The 22,652-nt window shown below is 41.6% G+C and overlaps 1 protein-coding gene across 7 annotated transcripts in view; it reads right to left on the minus strand.

The window, feature by feature from the left end:
- Nucleotides 1-3,990: 3,990 nt before the first annotated feature.
- LOC110162058 (NACHT, LRR and PYD domains-containing protein 12-like) overlaps nt 3,991-22,652 on the minus strand; it is a 75,173-nt gene continuing 56,511 nt past the window's right edge. For 3 of the 7 annotated variants that reach the window (XM_020926927.2, XM_055156790.1, XM_055156733.1), the window contains 11 exons: nt 18,904-18,993; nt 18,162-18,275; nt 16,364-16,477; nt 14,898-15,019; nt 12,369-14,100; nt 11,592-11,765; nt 10,444-10,620; nt 9,074-9,250; nt 6,918-7,085; nt 5,043-5,213; nt 3,991-4,483 (listed from right to left, as the gene is read on the minus strand). In XM_020926927.2, coding sequence (XP_020782586.2) covers nt 4,477-4,483; nt 5,043-5,213; nt 6,918-7,085; nt 9,074-9,250; nt 10,444-10,620; nt 11,592-11,765; nt 12,369-14,100; nt 14,898-15,019; nt 16,364-16,477; nt 18,162-18,275; nt 18,904-18,993 — 3,046 coding nt within the window. In that variant the 3' untranslated portion in view covers nt 3,991-4,476. Of the gene's footprint in view, nt 4,484-5,042; nt 5,214-6,917; nt 7,086-9,073; nt 9,251-10,443; nt 10,621-11,591; nt 11,766-12,368; nt 14,101-14,897; nt 15,020-16,363; nt 16,513-16,632; nt 16,757-18,161; nt 18,276-18,386; nt 18,497-18,903; nt 18,994-22,652 lie in introns of those variants that run through there. The other 4 variants (XM_055156887.1, XM_055156940.1, XM_055156841.1 and 1 more) reach the window with 4 other exon arrangements.

Genomic DNA, 22,652 nt, shown 5'->3' on the forward strand with positions numbered 1-22,652 from the left:
TGAAGTGCTCTTCTTGTCTTCAGTTCAGTGACTACATTTTCACAATTAACATGTTCTGAAAATAGACCCAGGATCTAAGTAACTCTCCCTGAGCTCCTTGTGTCAGCCGCTGTGATGGGCTTGGACATTGTGGTGACCGAGATTCATGTTTTACACAACAAAAATGTTATATAAATGGAAGAATGACTTTATTTCTTCAAAAAGAATAGGCAAATATACTGTATACATGTGGACTAAATCAAACTGATGGTTTAATGTATGATTTTGGAAAGGAAAATGAATTGGATGATATCATAGTTGAATTTTCTTTAGTTCTACTTATTGCTTTTCATTTTTTATATTTTTGATTTGTCTAGTCCAGGTTTCCAATTGTGGAACAAAAATGTGTGTGCTATTGTCTGGAACCGTGCAGCTGGTGACAAAGAACAGCATCATCTGTTTTTTAAAGGAATTTCTTAAAACTGAAAGAATTCAACTCAACAGATTAAAAAAAAAAGACCTAATGCGTGTGTTGGTGCTTTATTTTGCTATTTGGTCTGCAAATCAATTCCTATTCTTAATTCCAAATGGGCTCCAAATTTGTCCCTATAACTTCTAACCTCTGTGAGCTTCCACCTGTTTTGTTTTGACAGTGTACTGCACAGACAGTGTGTAAATATCTCATTTTGACCAACAAAAGTGACTTCTGTGACTTTTGAACATCATTGTAAAGTGATGTTTAAGGATGTAATGTGTACAGTTTGTGAACATCAATAAAAGTGACAGAAAGCTCACATTTTCTCCCTCCTTGTTCTTTTCCCTTCATTTATACTAAAAAAAGTTGTGATTATTCTTTGCTCTTAAACTTCCACTGTTCTGGTAGAAGGGCATAAATGTGTGCTGTGTGACTTGGATCTGGTAATAATGAAGGCTCCTCAAATTTCAGTACAGCCATTATCTGATATGATATAATATAATATAATTGTAACGTAGGTTGACCGTGAGCGTCTTGGGGTTCAGTGAGCAAGGTAAAAAAACAAACAAATCCAGACACAGACAGGTAGTTGTGGTCCACAGTTTACTTTTGTTTTTTCAATGATTACAAAAGTGCAAGTGCAAAAAGTGCAGGGTGCAAAATGGAGGCAGGCAGCAGTTTCCTCTCCAGCAGCAGAGCACAGACTGATCTTGAAGGCGCCTTTTATGCCGGTCCTACTGATTGGATAAAACCACTATGCTAAAACAGGGATGGTTAAAATTATCATTAGCGTAAAATTAAAACCTAAACCTCCATAAAACAACCCAAAACCCAGATAACTATTAAAACCACCAAATATATACATAAAACCCTAAAACCATTACACCAATTAAATGTTAAAACCCATAAACCAATAAAACACCTAACCTAAAACCCCTGTACAAAATGTTACACGTGGTCCAGCCCGGAACCATAAAAGAGGGAGCTCGTTTCCGGGGGACTCTTTTCACACCTGGACAGAAGATAAAAAGGGGAGGTAAGTAAAAGCAGATACACCATTCATTAAAACACAATAAAATACACTAAACACATCAACACTTAAAACATTCTAAAACAGATATTGCACCATATTTATTGCACAAAGTCAATTTAAAATGTAATTTGTTATTGTCTCCCTTTTCCTCCAGGGACAAGCAACTTCCAATTAAAGTGCTGTGCCTCAGGAATAAAAAATGGTTAAAGGAAAGCCAATAAATATTTTTTAAATTCAATTGTGTGCAATTTATTTTGTGATGTGCAAATATGTTAAAAGTGCTGTGTGCTAGGAAAGTGCAGTGTTTTAAAGTGCTCTAGTGAAGGGTGAAGGTGCTAAGTGTGGTTCTAGGGAAACAAACCAGCCTGTTTGTTACAATAATGTAATATAATATAATATAATATTATACAATATAAATATTATATAATATTATATAATAAAAATATAATATAATATAATATAATATAATATAGATTCAGTCAAACTCTTACATTTCTGCTGTTAAACAGTAAAACTATTATCTGAAGCCACTTCATATTGGAACTCATTGCACGGGGAGATGGACTGGAGCAGGGCTTGGCTGGTTGGCGAGAGGCTCTGCATTTATAACACAATTAAAGAAGTTAATTTCAAAATTCTCCATAATATTTACCCAGCCAAAAAAACGTTAGATTCAAATTAAAGATTGATTACAACTGTGACTTCTGTAGCACCGAAACAGAAACAATCACTCACCTGTTTTACCACTGTACATACAGTAAGAACATCTGGAACCATATACAACAGTAGTCTGGTCAGAGTGTCAGTAGTCCAAATCAGGAACAAGTCCAAACACTCGATCAGTCCAGTAGTCTGGTCAGGAAAGTGACATCCTGTTCTTTTTCACCAGTAGCCCCTGGTCCAGTAGTCTGGTCCAGTAGTCTGGTCAACAGATCTGGTAAACTCTGTAGTCTCATTCAGACTCTGTGTCATTAGTGCTGGTCAAAATAGTGGTCACATAGACAAACCAAATGGGTCTCAAAATAAACCAAATATTTATCAATATAATATCGAAATCCAACAATACTTTCAAACGATAAAACAGGTCCAAAACAAAAAAGTTAAAACTGTTAAAACTTCTATAAAAAATATAGTATAGCTTTATTTAATTTATGACATTACTTTGATTGGATTATATTTCTTTCTTTGTTGTTGTTGTTTAGTTTTGGTCAGTGTGACAGTAGTCTGGTCAGAGTGTGACAGTAGTTTGGTCAGAGTGTGGCAGTAGTCTGGTCAGTGTAACAGTCAGTGGTAGTGTGTACAGTAGTCTGGTCAGGTCAGTAGTGTGACAGTAGTCTGGTCAGTCTGGAGTGTGACAGTAGTAGTAGTGGTGGTCAGTAGTCTGGTCAGAGTGTGACAGTAGTCTGGTCAGTGTGACAGTAGTCTGGTCAGTGTGACAGTAGTCTGGTCAGAGTGTGACAGTAGTCTGGTCAGAGTGTGACAGTAGTCTGGTCAGAGTGTGGCAGTAGTCTGGTCAGAGTGTGACAGTAGTCTGGTCAGAGTGTGACAGTAGTCTGACAGTAGTGTGACAGAGTGTGACAGTAGTCTGGTCAGGTGACAGTAGTCTGGTGTGACAGTAGTCTCAGGTGACAGTAGTGTGACAGTAGTCTGGTGGTCAGTAGTCAGTGTGACAGTAGTCTAGTCAGAGTGTGACAGTAGTCTGGTCAATGTGACAGTAGTCTAGTCAGTGTGACAGTAGTCTGGTCAGAGTTAGACAGTAGTCTGGTCAGAGTCAGACAGTAGTCTGGTCAGTGTGACAGTAGTCTGGTCAGAGTGACAGTAGTCTGGTCAGTGTGACAGTAGTCTGGTCAGTGTGACAGTAGTCTAGTCAGAGTGCACAGACAGTTGGGAGTGAGATGAGTATGAGCCATCTTGATGATGACTGATTATTTTAAATGATATCAAAAGGAGATCTGGTCTATGTGAAAGTTCTACAGTGTACCCTTACAGAGGTGCAGCACATTACAACAGCAGCAGCTGTGCTTCTCATGTAGGCTACAACACATGGTAAAAACAACACACCACAACAGTGCAGAACATACTTTAAGATAAATACATATATACAAATGTACATCTTAGATTGTGTTAAAAGTAAAAGCTCAGAGTGCTAAATGCAAACATTTGAACAGTGCTTACAGGGGACTGCCTTACCACACCTAAAGAGGCTGCTCATCACACAAAACACAGCGGCAACAATGTGTAACGCTCTTTGACTTCCCCCATCCCTCCACATATAGATCTGTGTCCTCACACAGTGACACACATGCATATGATCAGGAATAAATAAATATGTAAATAATACATAATTACATGTGTACATGTTTATCCAGAATATTCACATGTGTACATGTTTATCCAGAGTATTCACATGTGTACATGTTTATCCAGAGTATTCACATGTGTACATGTTTATCCAGAGTATTCACATGTGTACATGTTTATGTATTCACATGTGTAATGTTTATCCAGAGTATTCACATGTGTACATGTTTATCCAGAGTATTCACATGTGTACATGTTTATCCAGAGTATTCACATGTGTACATGTTTATCCAGAGTATTCACATGTGTACATGTTTATCCAGAGTATTCACATGTGTACATGTTTATCCAGAGTATTCACATGTGTACATGTTTATCCAGAGTATTCACATGTGTACATGTTTATCCAGAGTATTCACATGTGTAAACCACAGAGGCAGGACCAGGACCAGGACTAGAACAGGACAAACCAGGACAGGCTGCATAAAGCAGAGACAGGGAGGTTTCTGAGGCTTCTTCATCACAGAGAAAGCTTTGGAATGACTTGAACAGCATCCAGATGGGCTGGGCCTGGTTCAGCCTGGTTCAGCCTGGTTCAGTCTGGTTCAGTCTGGTTCAGTCTGGTTCAGTCTGGTTCAGTCTGGTTCAGTCTGGTTCATCCTGGTTCTGCAGGTGGTTGGATTGGATGTTATCGCCTGTGACAGAAGACAAGAGCATGTGAGTGTTCAGTTCATGACTTTGAAAAGCTCTGACTGATTTTCTTTATCAGTCCAAAGACTGGACACACTTTTTCATTTATGTTTCATTATATTTATTAGTATTATTTATATTCTATGATTATTTCCATCAGAGATTATCAAAGAAAGGCATCCAGAGTTGTTTTAAATTTTAAAAAATAGCCACTCTTTGCTTTGAACCCTGGTTTACACTTTTGTCATTTCTTGCCCCTGTCGCAGCACAACTGTGAAGTGGAAACCATTTCAGGAGACTTCATCATGAAGATCACTGAGAGAAGGGCAAGGGCACTGTTGATAAAGCAAAGGGCAGGTACTCAGAGGATTTGAATATAAAATATAAACAATATTTACTTATTTCAGATTTTTTCTTTGCTACACAGTTTCATACTTGCAGCATATGTTGGATGTCTCCTGTGTGTTTATAAAATGGAAGTGGTAAAATGGAATTAAAAATGCAGTGAAAAAGACAGTGTGTCCAAAGTGTGGACTGTTGGTGTATATACAGAGATCTCCTCACAGCACACTCTCCAGGGGGCACTGGGGGCTCCGGACGAGCTGGTAGAGTGGCTGCAGGTCCGAGTCATTCAGGAGGTTGTACCACAAGTTGATTTCTTTCAGATGGGAGTTGGAGCAAAGAGCTGAGGCCAGAGACGAGCAGCCAGATCGCGACACACCACAGCTGTTCAGTCTGAGCAAACAACAAATGTGTTTTTGTCATCTTAGGTAACACAAGCATGGTCACTCCCCTGACTTGTGGGATAATAAACAGAACACCATAAACACCTGAGTTTAAGGACAGGGGGCGCTCTGGGCTTGTTTCTTGTGAATGTTGAAGCCACATGTCTGTTATTGAGCAATCATAGATTTTCTAACATTCTGTTGGTTGATCATTATCTGGTTAAGCCCTGAGAGGAGACAGCTGCTGATATTTTGGGCTTTACAAAACACACTGAACAGAATAAAGAAGAAACTGATCTGATATTTATCTCTGTGTCCAGCCCCTGACCAGTGACCACAAACATGTTAACATCTAAAGAAAGCAGAGTGTGTCTTCACACATCTACACACTTTAACACTTTCTGGTCATGTGACAGTTCACTGCAAACAAGTCTGAGCCTAGTATAGAGTCATACAGCTGATCATAAGGAGGGTTTGAAGAGGGCCCAGAAAGATCGCTAAAATATAATTAAAGAAAAGACACATAGATGACATCTAAAACCTCTTCAGGCATGTTTTGGTGAGGGAACAGTGTTATAAAGTGGAGTTATGACTGACAGATTCAGGAGCATGACCATGCCTCCACCTCCCCCTGCTCCTCTCCAGCCAACCACAGCTCAGCGCCACCACACCTTCAATTACCCAAAAGCCCTGTTTATACAGGCCAATCCCCACAACACCAACCCAGTGTCTCTGGTTCATCTTTTAGTCTGAAGACATCATCTACAGAGAGAGGGGGGGGTCCTGAATCGGCTGGGCTGACCACGTGAGACTGAGCCCCCACCTTGAGTCTCCCGACAGGCATCACATCTGTCCATCCTCAGTAAATATCTATACTGTATTCCTTTGTTGTGGCGTGGTCCTTGCCCCTCTCCTTAAAGAAGCAGCCCTCAGAATTGTGCGTGTGTGTACAGAGCTTTGGTCAAATGATTTCTCATGTAGATTTTCACAAATGTTGAGAGGATTTACACAAAATGTGGAGAGGAGCAGTTAAGGAGGCACGGGCATCTGTTCTGATGCCTCTTGGACACCTCCCTCTGGAGGTGTTCATGTCCCACCGGGAGGAGGAAGACCCAGGACACACTGGAGGGATTATGTCTCTCCATGGCCTGGGAACACCTCGGAGTCCTCCTGGAGGAGCTGGAGGAAGTGTCTAAGGTGAAGGAAGTCTGGAAGTCCCTGCTTAGACTGATGTCCCCAACCCTAACCCCCTCTCTCTCTGTCTCTCAATCTCTCTCTCTGTCTCGCTATCTCTGTTTCTCTGTCCCCCCTCTCTCTCTTTCTATCCCTATCCCTCTCTCTTTCTCTCTCTCTCTATCCCTCTCTTTCTCTCTGTCTCTCTACGTCCCTCTCTCTCTCTCTGTCTCGCTATCTCTGTTTCTCTGTCCCCCCTCTCTCTCTTTCTATCCCTATCCCTCCCTCTTTCTCTCTCTCTCTATCCCTCTCTTTCTCTCTGTCTCTCTACGTCCCTCTCTCTCTCTCTGTCTCTCTCTCTCTCTGTCTCGCTATCTCTGTTTCTCTGTCCCCCCTCTCTCTCTTTCTATCCCTATCCCTCTCTCTTTCCCTCTCTCTTCTCTCTTTCTCTCCTTCTCGTGTTTGTTTCGTTCAGTTTCGTGTTGTTTTGAGGTGAGCTGCAGGGAGCTCTTTTGTGTACAGGACCTTTAGGTGTACTGACCGCAGAGTCTCCAGGCGACAGAGTGGACTCCGCAGGAATCCGCACAGATGCTCCACTGCCCGGTCGTCCAGCTGATCGTTTCCTCCCAGATCCAGGTGTGTGAGAGATGAAGGTTTGGCCAGAGCCAGAGAGGAGCAGCCGGGGCCGGACACGCCACACCAGTTCAGCCTGAGGGAGGAGACAACGGGATGCTCAAAGGTGGGGCCTCTGTGGGAGTGTCAGTGTAAGGTTGTCCAAACACACTCACATAGTACTAAAACAGTGTCACATATTTGAACAATAGATATATTTCTAATAAACACAACAAAATTAAACTTTTCATTAAAGAAGGATATTGCAAATATTATATGCAAATAGTTTTGTGTGAGAGTTAATACGCTATAGAAACGTACTCTGTCTTGAATAGTTTTAGAATGGTCTTCATGTATATCTGAACTGATGTAAGACCAGACGGCAATTTTAAAGAAGTTACAATGACTTTGTGTTGAAAATTACATTCTGTAGCTTAACAAAATGTATCTGATTTCAAATCTGATTTTTTTTTTTTTTTTTGTGAAATCCGATGTTTTTGCGAGGTCATTCACATTTCCAATTAAATACGACTTGTATGTGATCTCCAGTGTGAACAGTAAACAGGCCAAAAGTGTCCCACATGTGCACTGGAGACACGACAACGTCAACCGCAGCGAGCGTGCTCTGTGTTTACGGAAGTTGTCCAAACATGGACGCAGCATTGAGCACCTGGAGATTTTAAAGTTTCTCTCGTACCGGAGCCAGAACATGAACAACTTTTAAGGAGGAGATTGAGAAGGAAAAGGACGAGGTTTTTGGCCGTGGTGTTTTGTGGGGCAGTGGCAGCGACGTCCGTTGAAAGGAACGTGTGGATGTGGAGACGTAGCCAAGAGTGGTGAGTGGTGATGTGCTTCACTTCAGTGACACGGAGTTCATTAACAATTTTCGTATGACGAGAAGAACGTTTGTGTACATTTGTGTCTTGTTGATAACGTGTAGGTCGGATGAATGCGCTTTGGCCGTTCAGACTGAAGCCGCATGTGAAAATGTATTGGTTTCAGGAACACATATCCAAGTGTCCTGGGTCACATTTGAAAAAATCTGATCTGTGTCGTTCAGACTGTCATTTAAAGATCAGATACAGGAGCACAGGGGCCAAAAAAAAAAAATCAGATTTGGGTCACTTGAGGCTGTAGTCTGAACGTAGCCATAGACACACACAAATCACATTCTGTTGTCTAAAGAAAGAGGTTTTTTTTATTATCATCATGGTTTTGGAATCGGTATTGAGTCTATTCCTTAGTATTGAAATTGATTTTGAAAAGTTAATATCATGTCAACACTAGCAGCCACAGATCCTAACAGACACAGCAGTCCTTACTATTGTCATTAAATTAGTGGATATTTGAAATGTCACACACTTGTTGTTTCAGTACCATAAGGGTGGATCACAAACACGTCTTGCCCATCTAAACCCAAAAACATGTTACACAGGTCTCCAGAACAGTTGATAGCTCAGGTCAGTTAAATACAATCAACCAATGAACCTGCCCAGGGACGACAGGTGGAAATGAACACTGGTGCTACACCCTGGTACAAGCGTCTCTTGTACCAGGTTGTAGAAATTGTGCGCTGTCTCTCTCTCATAAATAAATAAATAAATAAATAAACCTATTAGTCAACTAAAAAGTCAACGAAAACTATAACTGTGTATCTACGCAGTTAAAGTTATAGGCTACACCTGCAGGGGGAGTTCATCAAACCTGTTCTGCAAAATGGACTTTTCAGAGCTTTTCAACATGTTATAATAGTTTCAGTGATGTGCAGATATCCACAGGAGGGGTCCACTGCATGCAGGGATTGGTTGTGATGGTGAGGTTTACAGCCACGTCTGTTCCCAATGGGCATGACAGTTTTGTAATGTGGCAGTCAGTGGACTTTTATTAAGTCATTTTAGATTAATATTGCAATATTAAATGTGAAAATGATAATAATTATCCACGGGTGTCACAGATTAGAGCTATAGCACACACAAGCACAATATGTGTTTCTTTCTTCAGTGAATTCACTCACTCCTCCTTTCTGCTCTTGTCCCATCCAAATCTTAAAAATTTCCTGGGCTAAAGGCCTACAGCCCTACTGACCTGAGAATCTCCAGGCCGCAGTCCTGGCTCTGCAGATACACACAGAGGCGCTGCACCCCGGGGTCCCCCAGGTGTCTGTTCCAGCCCACATCCAACAGTCGCAGGTGGGAAGGGCGCAAACTCAAAGCCGAGGCCAAGGACGCACAACTCCGCTCAGACAAGCTGCAGCTGCTCAGCCTGAAGAAGACACACAACAGAAGAGGACTGACTATAATATGATTCTCTTAGTATGTGAGTGTGTACTCTAATCTAAAATCAGCCCAGAGAAACAATATCAATCTGATGGATTTACCCAGCACATGTCCCACATTATTATGCAAAATGGAACGTTTTGGAGCTTTGTGCCATGATATAATGTTCTAATAATATATCTCTCATCAGAAACATGCCTCAAGAGGTTTTAGATGAAAACTGATGTGAAGTGCAATAGTGGAAAGGACTGAAAGACTCATACATTGTTTCTACTCTACTATACTGTACTATACTTTATTACACTATACTCTACAATACTACAGTACAGTATAAAAGATAACATGGTGATCTAAATAGGTTAGCAGAGCCCCATAGAAGTAAAATAATAATAAGCCCCAAAGGGGGAATTTTAGGGTGAAGCTGCCCTGTACTTTTTATATGTTAGCCTCATTATGGGTCCTTATACTGCTAATGTCATTTGGCTGGCTCAGCTTTGGCTGGCTCAGATCTTGACTAGGGATGCACTGATACTGATACTGGTATCGATTATTGGCTCGGTTCCATAATATCAGTTCAGCTGATATCCTGGTTGGGCCTTTAAGTGGATGTAATAAAGGCTATTTATAGTCTGATTTTGACCTAAAAATCTCATAATGTCAACTTTTCTTCATACAGATGTGTTCAGTTGTGATGTGGAGGACATGTAACAGTTACAGAACACCATCGACTCTCTGTGTAATAAGTGAACTGTATTTTAAGGAAATAAGAGCCATTTTCCATCCACTGGTATCAGCTGATATCGGGTACTGGCTTAAAGTTAAAGTTTCAATATTGTTATCAGAACTAAAAAAGTTGGATGAGTGCATTTTTGTTTAAAGAGGGAGTGTCTTCACAAAAACACTTCCTTCACTTCTCTTCCAAAGCAGCCTTTCACTTTGTTTCAGATCTGCACCTGCCTGTCATCACATGAGACGAGACATAAACCACGTCATAAAAGAGGAAAGGAAATGGCTTCAGGGAAATTCAAGCTAAAGGGAAATTGAACTATGAAAACAGCATCAGCGTTTGAGGATGGTTTCAGATGTGGTTTCTAGAAGATAAAAGTCTCTATGGAATGCCTTCTTAGTCCAAATGAAATGAAATGTTTTAAGCAGGCTAGCATCAGGCCATGTTCTGACCTGAGCGTGTCCAGCCGACAGTCCGGGCTCCTCAGATACCCACACAGATGATCTACTCCAGAGTCCTTCATGTCCCAGTTATTCCTCAGGTCTAGTTCTTTTAGATAAGATGGATTCAGCTTCAGAGCTGATCCTAGAGAAAAACAGCTAGACTCGGACAAGTTGCAGTCTTTCAATCTGAAATGAACAAAAGAATAATCAAATACAATGCAGTTAATGTGTAAATCCAACATCAGCTCTATACTACATCACGCTGGGGGTGTTCTGTGTGTATGTGTATGGTGGAATGTGTCACCAGTTTCAATGAAAACATAATAAATACATTAAAACAAAAGTAACATTAAGATTAACACATTAAGATAGAGAAATACAAAATTGATTTAAACAGCACATTGTCAGGAGCCTGTGATTAATTTGAGCGTTCATGGTCGGATCATGACAGTGACTTTAAAATCACAGATCAGCTCACCTGTTGTAGTTTCAGCTAAGTCAGTTCTTTATGGTCAGATTGGGTTCAAACAAAGCTCAAATTAAAGTTTAACAAACCTCAGACAGAGCAGTTGTGAGGGTTTCATCCGGCCCCTCCTACCCCTCCCTTCCCTGCTCCTTCTCTTCTTACCCTATTTGGTTTTTCCTGGGCGGACCCCAATCACTCACCTGCTGAGCTGCACTCCTGATCCTCGTCAAGTAATCATCTCCAGCAATAAAAGACCTGCTGACCTGCTCTCCAGTGCCAGATCGTTCCGTCAACCAAGTGGTGAATAACTCAGGCTTTTTGTGTTTTTGAGCATTTTTGAAGATTTTGACTCTTACCTGTTTTCTTTCATCTGTTCCCCAGTTCTTCTGTTTTGGAGCCAGCCTCATCCCGTTACCACCAGTTTCTGTAAGCCTCCGGTCAGCCTATCTCCACAGACCTCCCATCTGCAGCCAACCTGGACCCGTCCTGCCTCCGCTGGAATCTATCCCCCCGCCAAGACTATTTTTGTAAATAAATACTTTTTTTCCCTCTGCATATTTGGGTCCGACCAGTGATTCTATAACAGCAGTGTCTCAAGTTAGCATCTCACCCCCAGGGAATAGTAATGATATCTGCTGCCACATCTGAATACCATGGGGCGGCTGTGTAATGTGCAGAAACACACACTGACCTCAGGGTCTCCAGGCGGCAGTTGGCACTGGCGAGTCCTTTACACAAACTGTTCATCACAGAGCTGATGTTTGTGTTTTTGCTCAGGTCTAACTCTCGGAGCAGAGATGGGTCTGCCTTCAGAGCGGACACCACGATGTCACAGTGAGGCTTTGACAGCTCCAGCTGAGAGAGCCTGCAAAACAGGAGTAGAACCCTTACTCCAACAAACCGCCACTCCGACAGAGCCCCACTGTGACAATCCATCATTCTGACAACTTAATCATAATTTGGAGCATCAACTTTTTTACCTCATACATGCTGCACGGACCGCGCCACTAAAGCAGGACTAAAGCAGGACTAAAGCAGGACTAAAGCAGGACTAAAGCAGGACTAAAGCAGGACTAAAGCAGGACTAAAGCAGGACTAAAGCAGGACTAAATCACCAGTCCATGAAAATATTGTCCCAAAAAGAGTGCCCCACAACTTAACAATTACCTTGTGTGTCGGAATAGCAGAATGTTAAAAAAAAAAAGTCTGATTGGAGGGATGTAACCCTGCAAACATACACGTCCTCACTGAGGCTTATGTTGGGATGAATCATCTCTACTTCACTTTTTACTCCAGCCTATCCACAAAACATGTCAAAAATAAAAAACAGCTATGGGGCTCTGGTCAATATGGAAATAAGACACACTGGTATATCTACTAGTCCACTGTTAAATAGAAAAATGGGGTTGGTCCAGAGAGTGCAGCAATAAGTGTGAAAACAACCTTAATCTCATGTTTAAATGCTTACACAGCTCTTGTGCAGTTTCTCACGGCTGGGAGCAGTCTCAGACGTCCCTCAGCAGATGTTTTATACTTGTGTAGGTTTAGCTCTTCCAAGACCTCCGCAGACACTTGCAGCATGTAGGCCAGGGCTGAGCACTGGACCACGGAGAGCTTCTCTGACCGGTCTTCTGACCTCAGGAGGTCCTGGATCTGCTGATGCACTGAGTGGTCCTTTAGCTCTGTCAGACAGTGGAAGATGTTCAGACTCCTGTCAGGAGAGCTTTTGGTGCTCATCTCCTTCAGATTATGGATGAGACTGTTCCTGCTGTCTGAGTGTGTGAGTGCAGGGCCCAGCAGAGCTCCCAGGCGCCTCTGGTTTGAGTCCAGAGTCAGGCCGTGCAGGAAGCGCACATACAGGTCCAGGTGGCCGCTGGGACTCTGGAAAGACTTTAGTAATGCCTTTTTAAGGAAGTCCTCTAGTCTAGAGTTGAGTCTGAATAATGTGAGAATCCTCTGCAGTGTACTTGTGTGGGTTCTAAACCTGTGAAATGTGTAAACAGCAGCCAGAAACTCCTGAACACTCAGATGGATGAAGCAGTAGACTGCTCTGTCAAAAACACTCTCTTGTTTAAAGATTTCTGTGCAGAGTCCTGAGTGCACCAGTGTGTCCACCTCCTCCAGTCCAACCTTCTGGAGGTCTTCTTGGTAGAACATGATGTTTCCTCGCTGTAGATGCTTAAAGGCCAGTCGGCCCAGCTTCAGGAGCAGCTCGCAGTCTTCTGTAGTGAGCTCAGGTCCACAGCTTGTGTCTCTGTACTTCCTCTTCCTTTGAGTCTGCACTAGGAGGAAGCTGGAGTACATGTCAGTGAGTGTCTGTGGAAGTGCTCCACACTGCTCGCTCCTCAGCAGATGCTCCAGGACGGTGGCTGTGATCCAACAGAAGACTGGGATCTGACACATGACATGGAGGCTGCGCGAGCTTTTGATATGGGACAGCACGCTCTTACACTGCTCTTCATCACAGAACCTCCTCATGAAGTACTCCTTCTTCTGGTCATCAGTGAAGCCTCTCACTTCTGTCACCCTGTGGACATACTGCGCCCGGATCTGATTGGCTGCTGCTGGGCGGGACGTAATCCATATAAGGGCATTAGGAAGTAGAGTGCCTCGGATGAGATTGACCAGCAGCACACTGACCTCTGATCTTTGTGTGACCTCTGTGATGACCCCTGAACTGAAGTCCAGAGCCAGTCTGCTCTCATCAAGGCCATCACAGATGAAGAGTACTTTACTGTGTGTCAGAGTGTGAGCAGAGAGCTGCTGGAGAGATGGATGGAACATATGTATGAGCTGGAGCAGACTGCGGCACTCCTCCCTCACCAGGTTCAGTGCTCTGAAGGACAGAAGCACCAGTAGTGCCAGCTCCTGGTTCTCCATGCCCTGGGCCCAGTCCAGAGTGAACTTCAGAACTGAAAAGGTCTTCCCCACTCCAGCCACCCCATATGTCAGCACCACTCGGATGTTGTTGTCAGCCAAGTGTAGGGGTTTAAAGATGTCCTGGCACCTGATGGCAGTGTGGTGGACAGTTCTCTTGGACAGCGTCTCCAGCTGCATCTCCTCATGTTGAGTTGGCACCTCCTCAGCGTGGCCCTCAGTGATGTACAGCTCTGTGTAGATTCTGCTCAGAGAAGTTCTTTCTTTTTGAGCTCCTTCAGACACACTCTCACAGCTCTGCTCCAGGTGCCTCTTGTGCTCACCTGAGAGAAGGAACATGTCAGCTCTAAAGCATCAGGGACACAGATCATCTGATCACAATCCAGAACGAGACTATGGCCCACAGACCAAATGTGATCCTCAGCAACATTTACCATCCTTCGTTTGTGAAAAAGCTTAATATTTATAAAGAGATGGACAGAATGAGTTAGAAATCAGCGTTATATGTCAGCACTGACACAGCACACAGGTAAAGCTCTGCTCCTGTTTATTCTTATCTTGGCAGATAGAAGGCCAAGGTCAAGGTTAGCTATGCTTACTTGTCTCCTCGGAGATTTCCTTGCCTCTAATGTTCCACAGCATGACATTAAACTTATTTATCTTGCAATTTCCTACTTCTATGGGCAATTATTGCTAAAACATATTTAGATAATCATGTTATTTTTTAGTTTTTAAAATGCCAAAAACAAAGTATTAAAATGTTTCACTTTCATTTTTTTGATGCTCTGAGCCCCCCCTCCAGGTGCTCTCATCCCACCCCTAATATTTTTGTATATTTATGGAGAATGGCCGTGTGGGAGCATTGGTGATGTAGGCTTGTGGGCAGAGCATTGGACAGAGTCTTGGACAAAGCTCGCCATAAGGAAGGCCCATGAGCAATCACTAAAATACTGAAACATGCATGGATGACTTGTAAAACTTCTTCAGGAATGTTTTTGTGGAGGGAACGTTATAACATGGTAGAAAACTCCAAAAAGTCCAGTTTGCATAATACCCCCACTTTAATATATGTACTGTCAACAGGGTTGTCTTTCCACAGATCTGACCTGTAATGACTTACTTTGTAAAGTGTCCCAGCCTGAAGTGGCACAACTGCACCAGGATTCATGACTGGTAGAGTCTGAACCTCTCAGAACACCTCCACACAAAGGACATGAAGACGGGCCTGGAGCAGCGGTTTCCCTGTGGACAGAACATACTGAAGACTGGACTTCTGACAGTGCTTTAACTGCATATAGAATAGTGCTGCATAATACCCCCTCTGGAATTTAATCTGGCAGTAGTCTGTCTAATGTCTAATTTAGGCTTCATTTGAGAAACTAAGTGTGTTGAGAAACTAATAGTTCCCTCCCTCCATTTTCTAAAATAACATCGTGCACACAACATTTTTTTCAGAAAAAGTTTTTGTTTACATCAACCCGCATAAACCCACCATTGAGTGCCGTCATAACTACACCAAGCCTCACTTTACATGCAAACGCCAAACTGGAGTTTTCCACATTCTCCACTTTAGCCAGAGTTTTTAGAAAGATTCATTTTCAGAGGCAAATTCACCATTTGCGTGTAAAAGGTGAGAACAAACGAAGGGAAATGTCTCAGTTTTTAAAAATACCAGTGTATGTGTAAACGGGGCCTAAGTTGGGGCTTTTAGAGTATTTGTCCATCAACAACACAAAACAGACTTTGGTATGAAATGCAAAGCTGCAACATCACAACATTTGAGAAGGAGTGTAGTTTAAACAGAGCTGGAAACAGGTCAGAACTCTCGGGTGGAATGTCAGGCAGCAGATTTGTTGACCTGGTTTGTGTAGAATATCTCTGTAGTTTAAGGGCTTACCCACACTGAAAACAGTTCAGTGTCTGTTCTGTTGGTGTCAGTTGAAAAAAAACAAGAGCCATATGTTTAAAATTGTTCAACTTTAGTGAATTTTAAGTTTGGATATTTCTTTCAAAAACAGTGAAATTCAGTGGATGGGCCCCTCCTCTCTGTCTGATATTATATCATCAAATTGTAGGAGATGAACAAAACCTATCCATGGGTTTCAAAATGACATGAATATTTTGGACCACTGCCACAACAGTTAATAATTAAAAACCAAAGTGTCATATCTGAGGTGAGGATGATGTGTTATATGTGCCTAGAACAAGGAAGCTTAAAGCAGATCTTGTGCTTGTGTCTGTTATATAGTTATAATCTACCCATGGATCATTATGTTATCATTTGCAGATTTTAAATGTCATCACAACAAAGCACCACATGCTGTCAGCACCTCCAATGGGCAGCTGCACATTACACAAGCGAGCAGCTGATTATTTTTTTCATTTGTACGAAAAATGCCTGTGCAACCCTGCCAAATCCTAACTGAAACTGGAGAGAAAGAAGTGCGTACAGTGGAGGTGAAAACAAGTAGAGGAGGATAAAGATTACTCAAATATGCATCAATTTTGCAAAATATGTTGATTTTAAACTCATGAGTTATTATTTGAAAATATGTGTTATGAAAAACAAGAGACGGCAGCACTTACTGCAGTGTTTGTTCTGTCCCAGGCTCCAAGGGGAAGGCTGGATGGTGAGGCATGGAACGCTCACTCTTCAGAGACACACAGCTGGACACTTCTGTCTGGCTCACACTCTCTACACTGAAGATAACAGCATTTAATTATGTAAGTTTAATCTGCAAAGGATACAATACAAAATTTGTGAAATTGTATTCATTATTTAAAACCCTTAAAGGGTTCATATTCTGTTATTTTCTGACCTATAATATAAAGTTATTTCCTCATCATAAACACACCTGGAGTTGTGTTTCGTTGCATTCACACACAAATTCTGCACATTTAAGCTTAGATCTTCTACCTTGTGATGTCATGTGTTAATATACAAGAAATGCTCCACTGTGTTTTTAAACTCTGTAAACTCTGTCAAAAAAAAGTTTAAGTATAACACAACATTGATTTAAAGAGCACATTTTCAGAAGACAGTGATCAGTCTGAGCGTTCATGGTCCTGTTTAGGAGTTTGATTTTCAACAAAAAGGTGAGATTGACTAACTGAAAAATTGTAATTTTATTATTGAGGTACTTATTTAGCATCATAAATGAACTCACCTTAGTTACAGTCAGTTTTTTATGGTCAGACTTTGTCAAATAAAGCTCAGATTAAAGTTTAACTGAACCATAGACAGAAAGATGCCTAAAATTAACATTACACCTCCAGGGAATGTTGATGTCATCAGCTGTAAAGTATCAATGAGCTGGAGCACAGGGCACAGTATTCACATCCAAAGAACCTGCCATCACGAGTCAACACTGAATACTTTGTTTGATTTTATGAACAGATTTGGGTTCATAACAGAAGAACATCATACCACCATGCCAAGTGAACCCCCCCCACCATGTCACCCACTCGCCCCCTCCCTCTTCATCTTCCACAGACATGTACGTCCTCTGTCCAGTCCCTCCATCCAAACACATGTAAATATCACCAGTGTTGTTTCTCTGCACATCATGCTGACATGTTCATATTACATCTGATACATCACTTTCTATTTATTTATTTATTTACAGTCCATCTGTTCATATTTCTCTTTTGTTCATTTATATATGCCATACATATTTATATTTTCTATAACACACCCTCTATATTTGTTCATAGTATATATAGTTTACGATACATCTGCTTATATTCCCCCATGTATATTATACCTAATCATATTCTACCTGCTGTCACATTTATTAGTATGAATTCACTACAGTCTACATTGTAATATACTGTATATGCTCTACATTGTATATACTCCACACTCTGTATATATCACACTTGCTGCTCCTGCACTTCTGATTAGATGCTAAACCACATTTGTATTTATACATGTTTAATGACAGTAAAGTTGAATTTAATCTAATATGAAAATATGTGAATACAATTACTGTGTTTATGTTGGAGTGTCAATAAAGGTGCACTGTGTTAACTGTTTTGGTGGAGGGTCTGCCACCTGCTTGTTTCTGTGAAAATGATATTACTTTGCCTTCAGTATTTCCCAGTATGGAAATAATAATGTTATCACAATGGAGACAAGTTAATGGTCAGATCTATGGTGAGGCGAGCCTGCACATATTAAGAATTCTTGTTTTTCAATGTATTTTTGAGCAATAAAACACCTGCAAATGCAAATAAATGGCAGATATGTTTAATGTCATACCATGGAATATTTCATGCAAAGAAATAACAAAGAAAAGGAGGGTAATGTATTTGTAGGCACTGTGATTACATCATTAAAAACGTCATGTAAACATCCTGGGACATTATTTTAGTCTCAACTTACAGTTGTGTGTGTGCAGGTCTAGGCTCCAAGGGGAAGGCTGGATGGTGAGGCATGGAGCGCTCACTCTTCAGAGACACACAGCTGGACACTTCTCTCTGGCTCACACTCTCTACACTGAAGATAAGATTTGAATGTGTTTAGAGAAGTGTGTGGAGGTGACAGAAACAATGCTGCAAACAGGTGCGTTTAAGCTAACAAAGTTCTCTGGTCCCTTCCCTGCCTTACCCTTCTCATGTGTGGATCTCCTCAAGGATCTATTCTAGGGCCTCTTCTTTTCGTTTCCTTAATAATCTTCCTCTCAAATTAATCTTCCAGAAACATGGCATTTTTATGCACTTGAGAAAGAAATGATTTATTTAATTATTTAGAATGATGGAATGACAACGGGATGTGGAAATGAGTGGTACCGCCCAGAATAGTTGGAGCTTTTAGAGATGAGTCAAAAGGGGATCTGTGCTCAGAGACACTTGGAGAAGTAAACCACTTTGAAGAACTGGAAGTTTGTGAATTCTTTGTAACACTTTCTAAAGTCTTTATAATAGTTTAACTTTAGACATAACCAGGACAAATGAGCGCCAATTAACAGTGTGACACTATGAGTGTGAGACTGGAGTACTCTGAGTGTGAGACTGAGACTGGAGTACTCTGAGTGTGAGACTGAGACTGGAGTACTCTGAGTGTGAGACTGGAGTACTCTGAGTGTGAGACTGGAGTACGCTGAGTGTGAGACTGGGGTACTCACTGAGTGTAAGAGGAACATGGCTTCTTGAGTTTGGATGAAGCTGGTGCCTCCTCCTCCTCCTCCTTCTCCTGCACATGGGCAGCCTCCATGCTGTGACATGGATGACAGCAGCTTAGCCCAAAGTAGAATTATAATGAGACGACAATGACAGTCTCAACTTTGTCTTTGATGCTTAAAAAAAGACATATTTGAGCAGCAAATGTTTCCTGTGGGTAAGTGCAGTCCTCCTGGGTCTGCTCTGATAGTCCACTCTGCTTCAGCTGAGTTTGGTGGTAACTTCATTATAAATATAAAGTAAAACATCAAAAAGTCAAAAGAATTACATTTTAAGCTACATCCATCCAAACACACAGAGGTGAAAGGTCAAAATGGTTACTTTTACAGTGCTTTTGAAGACATTCAGAGCACGCCTGTTCACTCACACATGTTCATAGTCGCATACAACGTGTACATGATGTACAGCCGTTCATTTCCTCTTTTACAAGTTTGTTATTGGATAAACTTTCTAGAAGTGAGAGAACCACCATGATGAGACATCAGCCACCCTCACCACAGGAAGTTAGTACACACTCTGCACTGCTGTGTGGCTCTGCGGGTACATAAAGAAACCCTTTAGCCTTTGTCTGTGCCAATCATTTTGGAAACAGCATCTGTATGTAAAGAATAACTTTGTAGTTAATGTTTGTTTATTATTAGTCCCCATAGGTTTAGGTTACTTTATTTGCCATTTGTGTCATGTAGAAACAGAGGGAGGACCCAAAATGCAGGACTGCTTCAAAGTATTTAATGACAAAACAAAAAAATCCAAAACTCAAGACTAAAATGCCATGACACGAGACAAGAAGGAACTCTGCCAGTGACAATGGACCAACAAAGGGCAGAGGAGAACACAGGGTATAAATACACACACACAGGTGAAACACATTAGGGCGGGGCAAACAATAAAGACAGGAAGTAAAACTCAAAACTACAACTTGACAGGGCAAATGTCAAAATAAAACACTAAAGGCACACTACACTACAGGAAAAAGATCAAAATAAGCAAAAACAATAACTACAAAACATGAACCATGACAATTTGTAGTTGATTTAAATGTACAGTATGCATTGAAACTCAATTGAAAACAATATTTACCGTGTTCGCCTGTACATCACCAGCAGTAGTTAAGTAGCGTTTCTTTAATTTTGACGTCTTTTTCTTTACAGCTTTTTCTATGCTTCTCTCTAACGGCTTTTTTCTCTTTTTTCTGTATCTTGTGGGAAGAAGCAAAGAAAAACTCAATTCTGTCAACTGGAAAAAAGTTTTAGAGAGAAGACGTTTCTCAGTTCATCCAAGCTGCTTCTTCAGTTCTGATCAGATGCTGGTGGACACTGCCTTATAGTTAGCTAGGATCTAACTACACTGAAGCTACTCTGAAACTAACACACCACACCAACAATTCCTGCAATTCAATTTTATTTAGCACCAAGAACAATGAACTTGTCTCTTAGTCCTGATGGATAAGGACAGAAAAAGGGATGACAGAAGAAACATTATAACAAACATTTATTTCAAAAATATATACACACGATCCAGGGAGGGAAATTTAGCCATCTGTGCGTCAGGACTCAAATCGACAGCATTTAAACTGTAACAACACTTGGGGTAATGCACATGTGCAGTAGTAGCCTGATTCATCATTTCACTTTGTGGAAACCATGTGACCTCGCCGCATTAGGATTCGTTCGCTCGATAGTAGGCGGGTACATTTTTAATGCACCAAATCCCGTAGGAAGAAGGGCAATAACGACTTTCCCCTTGATAAAATTCACCAAACATTCTCTTTGTTCCGGCTTTAAATCCTTGATCTCGGGAATCATTGCCACAGAATGTCTGTCTTCGTCTACGTCAAGCCCCCAGGTTCCAAAATGGCCGCCCATTCAAGTCAATGGGCCGAGCTCAATGGTGCATGATCCCAGATTAGCCTAGCATGGCTAGGTACTTCCGGTGGCTTTGGGCCAACCGAGCATGTGCAGTAGTGTCTTTTCTCCCATGGGCACACGCGAATGCACGCGACCACACGCACGGAGCGCGGGCTCGGTTATCACGTGATTGCTTTGACCAATCAGAGCTGGAGCGGAGCTGGAGCGGAGTCGGAGCTAACGAATATAAAGCGTTTTTTTTAAGACAACTGAAGGTTTTTGAGAGAAAAAAGTTTATGATTTAAAAATAGGTAAAAATCGCCAACAAATCTGATATTTTTGAAAGCTGTAGGTGACCTGTCAGACCAACACAAGCAGTTTGTGATTACATTGCGCTCTATGAAAAAAATCTTGTCTCGGCTCATGGGACTTTTTCTGATGAAGTTCCAGTGAGTGACCACTACATCAACTGGAGGCAGCTACAAGCTAGAAATACTGTATCCAGTTATTTTAATAGATCCATGGTCTACGTCCATCTCAACGCATTGTTTACTGTTGTGCTGTTCCACAAAAGGGACCCAGACAGACCTGACCTAGTCACTTGAGCGGAGGCACTAGGTGGCACCAGCCTAGTGCAGTTGCACTCGGTAGCACAAATTGATGGGTAGCTCAAATCGACAGGACACCGGTCTTCTGTCCAGAGGGGTGGGTCTTATCTGAGGGGCTTGGTTTAAAAGTGTACATTTGTAAAGAGCCTAGAGCACAGGCAGGGCACAGTTTTTTGTTTTTTTTTCTTTTTTTTGTCTGTTTTAAACTCTCCTCTCTTTGGCTGTAATGTGCAATGTTCCACTCTAATGTAAATGTGTAACAGTTTATGGAGTAACTCTATGGAATGGACTGAGTGATGAAATTCAATGTGGCAATATAAAACTATTTTTAAAAATGAAATACACAAGAATTATTTGAGAATCATATAAAAAAAAAACAACAACCTAGAGTTACAACCCAGCATGGCTAGGGTCAGGAAGGTAAAAGAAACCAAGATATAAAAATGGTATAAACACTGTTGGGCAAGTTACTTTAAAACTGTAATGTGTTATTTATTACTTATTACTGTCATTTCAAAGTAATTCGTTACATTACAATATTACTGCATTTAAAATGTAAGGCATTATATTACTATTGCATTACTTTAAGTTACTCTCACCAAAATAACTGCGAAAAAGCTGAACTTTTGAGCTGTATATGGACTGAACCAGGACTAAACAAGGTCTAAACCAGGACTAAACAAGAGCTGAACCAGGACTAAACCAGGACTATAACAGGACTAACCTCAGACTGATTCCAGGACTGAAGAGGAGGACTAAACCAGAACTGAACTTGGACTAAAACAGGACTCCCTGTCAGGATGGGCTCGAAGGAGACCGCAGGAGAAAGGATCGGCTTTGCTCCGCACCTCATGGAGGTAAGAGCGGCTGTCGCCCGATCGCGCTTTATGGACACCCTGCTGCTCGGGCTCACGGTCCTGATTTCAGCAACTATTTGCGGGTACAAGACCCGGTGCAAGATTCTGCTACATCGCATAACTTCTACCTTCCTTCAACGTGTCCAGAAGTCCAACTTTTTGTGTGATGGTTTGCATCGTCCTCTGTCTTTTGGGTGCGAGCGCAGGAGCCTTTGTCAGTGCAGAATGTTTCGTCGACGTTGTGGATTTTGTCGGAGAGAAAAATTGCAGACATACAGCACTTCAGAATCACACTGCTACAGATTGAACATTTATTTAAATTTGGCAGCTGAACACATTCTGTACTGTACTGTACAGTAGACAGGAGTCCCTCAGCCGATCA

Source organism: Boleophthalmus pectinirostris, unplaced genomic scaffold, assembly GCF_026225935.1.
Source record: "Boleophthalmus pectinirostris isolate CB_2022bp ecotype Guang Dong unplaced genomic scaffold, ASM2622593v1 HiC_scaffold_1, whole genome shotgun sequence".
NCBI classification, from domain to species: domain Eukaryota; kingdom Metazoa; phylum Chordata; class Actinopteri; order Gobiiformes; family Gobiidae; genus Boleophthalmus; species Boleophthalmus pectinirostris.